The sequence below is a fragment of the Myotis brandtii genome, unplaced genomic scaffold (genome assembly GCF_000412655.1).
Source record: "Myotis brandtii unplaced genomic scaffold, ASM41265v1 scaffold1875, whole genome shotgun sequence".
Taxonomy (NCBI): Eukaryota; Metazoa; Chordata; class Mammalia; order Chiroptera; family Vespertilionidae; genus Myotis; species Myotis brandtii.
In genome coordinates this window covers 385,962-388,404 of record NW_005356961.1, presented here as the reverse complement: position 1 = coordinate 388,404, position 2,443 = coordinate 385,962, and the positions used below count along the sequence as shown (strand labels likewise).

General features: G+C 54.9%; 1 protein-coding gene across 1 annotated transcript in view; it reads right to left on the bottom strand.

Moving 5' to 3' along the window:
- Positions 1 to 763, bottom strand: part of USP27X (ubiquitin specific peptidase 27, X-linked) — a 3,198-nt gene extending 2,435 nt beyond the window's left edge. The window contains exon 1 of the mRNA XM_014538270.1: positions 698 to 763. Coding sequence (XP_014393756.1) covers positions 698 to 763 — 66 coding nt within the window. The remainder of the gene's footprint in view (positions 1 to 697) is intronic.
- Between the last annotated feature and the right edge of the window lie 1,680 nt (positions 764 to 2,443).

Genomic DNA, 2,443 nt, shown 5'->3' with positions numbered 1-2,443 from the left:
GGCAGCTGGACCCAAAAGGGACTTTCACTGAAGGAGGGGCGGCGGAAGCAGGCGACGCCTCCGGGATCCTCCCGCCGAAGCCCCCTAGCGGAGGCCGCTTCTGCAGCCAGGCCCGGTTTCCTTTAATTCAATATTTCCCAAACTTGCTTGTTCCCGAGAATCACGTGGGGAGTGTGTTAAAATTACAGATTCCTCGGCAACACCCGCTAACCCACTGAATCAGAATCTCGAAGGGAGGTGCTCCGGAACCTGTGTCTTTAACTAGGGCCCGAGAGGATTCTTATGATCAGGCAAGTTTGGGAAACACAGCTCTAATTCATTGAGGCTGGCGGGAAGGGGGGCGGGGACCGCGCAGTCTCTTTAAGGCGCTTCCAGTTCTTGGCTCCAATCGCAGCTCTGACCCCCTTCGTCGTCTCCTCCCCACTCCTTGTCCTTCCCTCGGTCCAGGCGGCTTTCCCCAGCACTGCGGGGCCGGGGACACAGAGATAACCAAGTCCAGAAATGTCTCTGGGGCTGTGAAATGTCCCCTCGGAGGCCAGGTGCCGAAGAGCGCAGTCAGGAGCTATGATAGAACATCATCTCTGTGGCTGAGCCTGCCCTCTGAGCCAGTCCCACGCTCCCCTTCCACCTCAGGTTCTGCTCCCCCCCCCCCCGCCCCCTCTACCCAATGAAGCCCCAGATCCATTCTGGGACCGGCCTGGACCTTAGACTCCCAAGGCCGCTGGACCTGAAGAGGCACGTCCCTTTGCCCATTTATCGGCATTCCGCAGAAGCTGTGCCTGCTCCTCGCCTCTTCCTCTGGACTCCCAAAGCGGTTTGACTTCTGGCCCAACAGATGCTGAGCAGCTGGGGGAGGGAGGGGAGAGAGGGCGCGGCATCAGGAGAGACCAGGCACAACAAAGCCATGCTTACAGTTGGCACCTCGCCTATGGCTGAGAGAGAGGCCGGAACTACAGGACCACACCACAAGACCCTCAAGCACTAGCAGGTGGGAATTGCGGGGGGAGAGCGGGGGGGGGGGAGAGTAAGGCTGGGTCTGAGAGCTACTGCTGGCAATGGGTAGCAGCACTACCGGTCGCAGGAGAACTGAGCTCAGAACAGGTGTCTCAGATCTTGGGCATGTTGGGGGACGTCGTGGAGGGGCCACAGGTGCTGGACCCAGGGAGGACAGCTCAGGGCTGGCGTCAGGATAGGACTCAGAGGACAAGTATTAACCATTTTTGGAGGATCAGGGGAGAGTGTGTTCTAGGAAGAGTCAGTCCCTGATTCCTGTACGCACCGCTGGGATTGTGGGGCTATACTGCTGGATGATACCCTGGCAGAGTTCTTGGTTAGCATGGGATCTTAAAGATATGTGAGCCCGGCCAGTGTTGCTCAGTGGTTGAGCATCAACCTGGCCCCTTCCTTCAGGCAGGAGGGGTGCTGAGGCTTCCAAGGGTTAGCAGTATGAATTGGTTGTCAGGAATCAGAAGCCCTGAGGATAGGATGCCTGGTTCCCATACAGCTGAGGTCCCCAGAGCTGCCCTGGTGCCTCCCCTTCCTAAGCCAACTCTTGCTTCAATTCCTTGAAGCACCACAGCATCTTTCCAATAAATCCTGCCCTTTGTGGCCTGCAACCAGAGGAACTGCAACTAGTTCAGCCACTGAAGGATTCCTGCTCCTGCTCTTGCTGCTAAAAATGACAAAGGTCATGGAGGGGTGGAGACCAGGAGGTACTCTCATCCCACCTCCACAGAAAAACAGACATCAAAGAGAACTAGATCTCTGTGTACCTGGGACTGTCTACTACTGAAAACACCATGGCAACCCAACTGCCTTACTGATCAACTTCCTGCAGAAGCCCTCTGGTCCAGCCTGCTCTGGAAGGGGGGGGGGGGGGGGGGTTCATTCACTCGACAAGTGTCTATTCAGCTCCAATCCAGAGCCAGGTGTTATACTAGGAGCTGTGGACACAGCACTGAAGGATGCAAACTTGCCCAGTGCCAGAATCAGGACTGGGAAGTATCTAGGTCACCAGCAGACAAGAGGCACCAAAATCAAAAGAATCAAGAAAAAATATCAGAAACAGTTTGATATTCTTTTTAAACAGTTTTCCTCCTTGGAAAAGTTAGAATTTTGTTGTGCTTCTTTACATTCCTTTTCTGATTGCATGTTGCTTTCGCTCTGAATCACATGTAAGGGTGTCAGCATAATCTTTTTTTTCCTTTCTCACTTCCTTTTTATTTTAACTACTAGAGGCCCAGTGCACGGATTCGTGCAATGGTGGGGTCCCTCAGCCTGGCCTGGACCCTCTCACAATCCAGGACCCCTCAGGGGTTGTCGGAGGCCCGGTGCATGAATTCGGCCTGATACCCACAGGCCAGGCCGAGGGACCCCCCCACCAGTGCACGAATCCATGCACCTGGCCTCTAGTATGCATATAAGATCTTTGGTTAATCTCTTC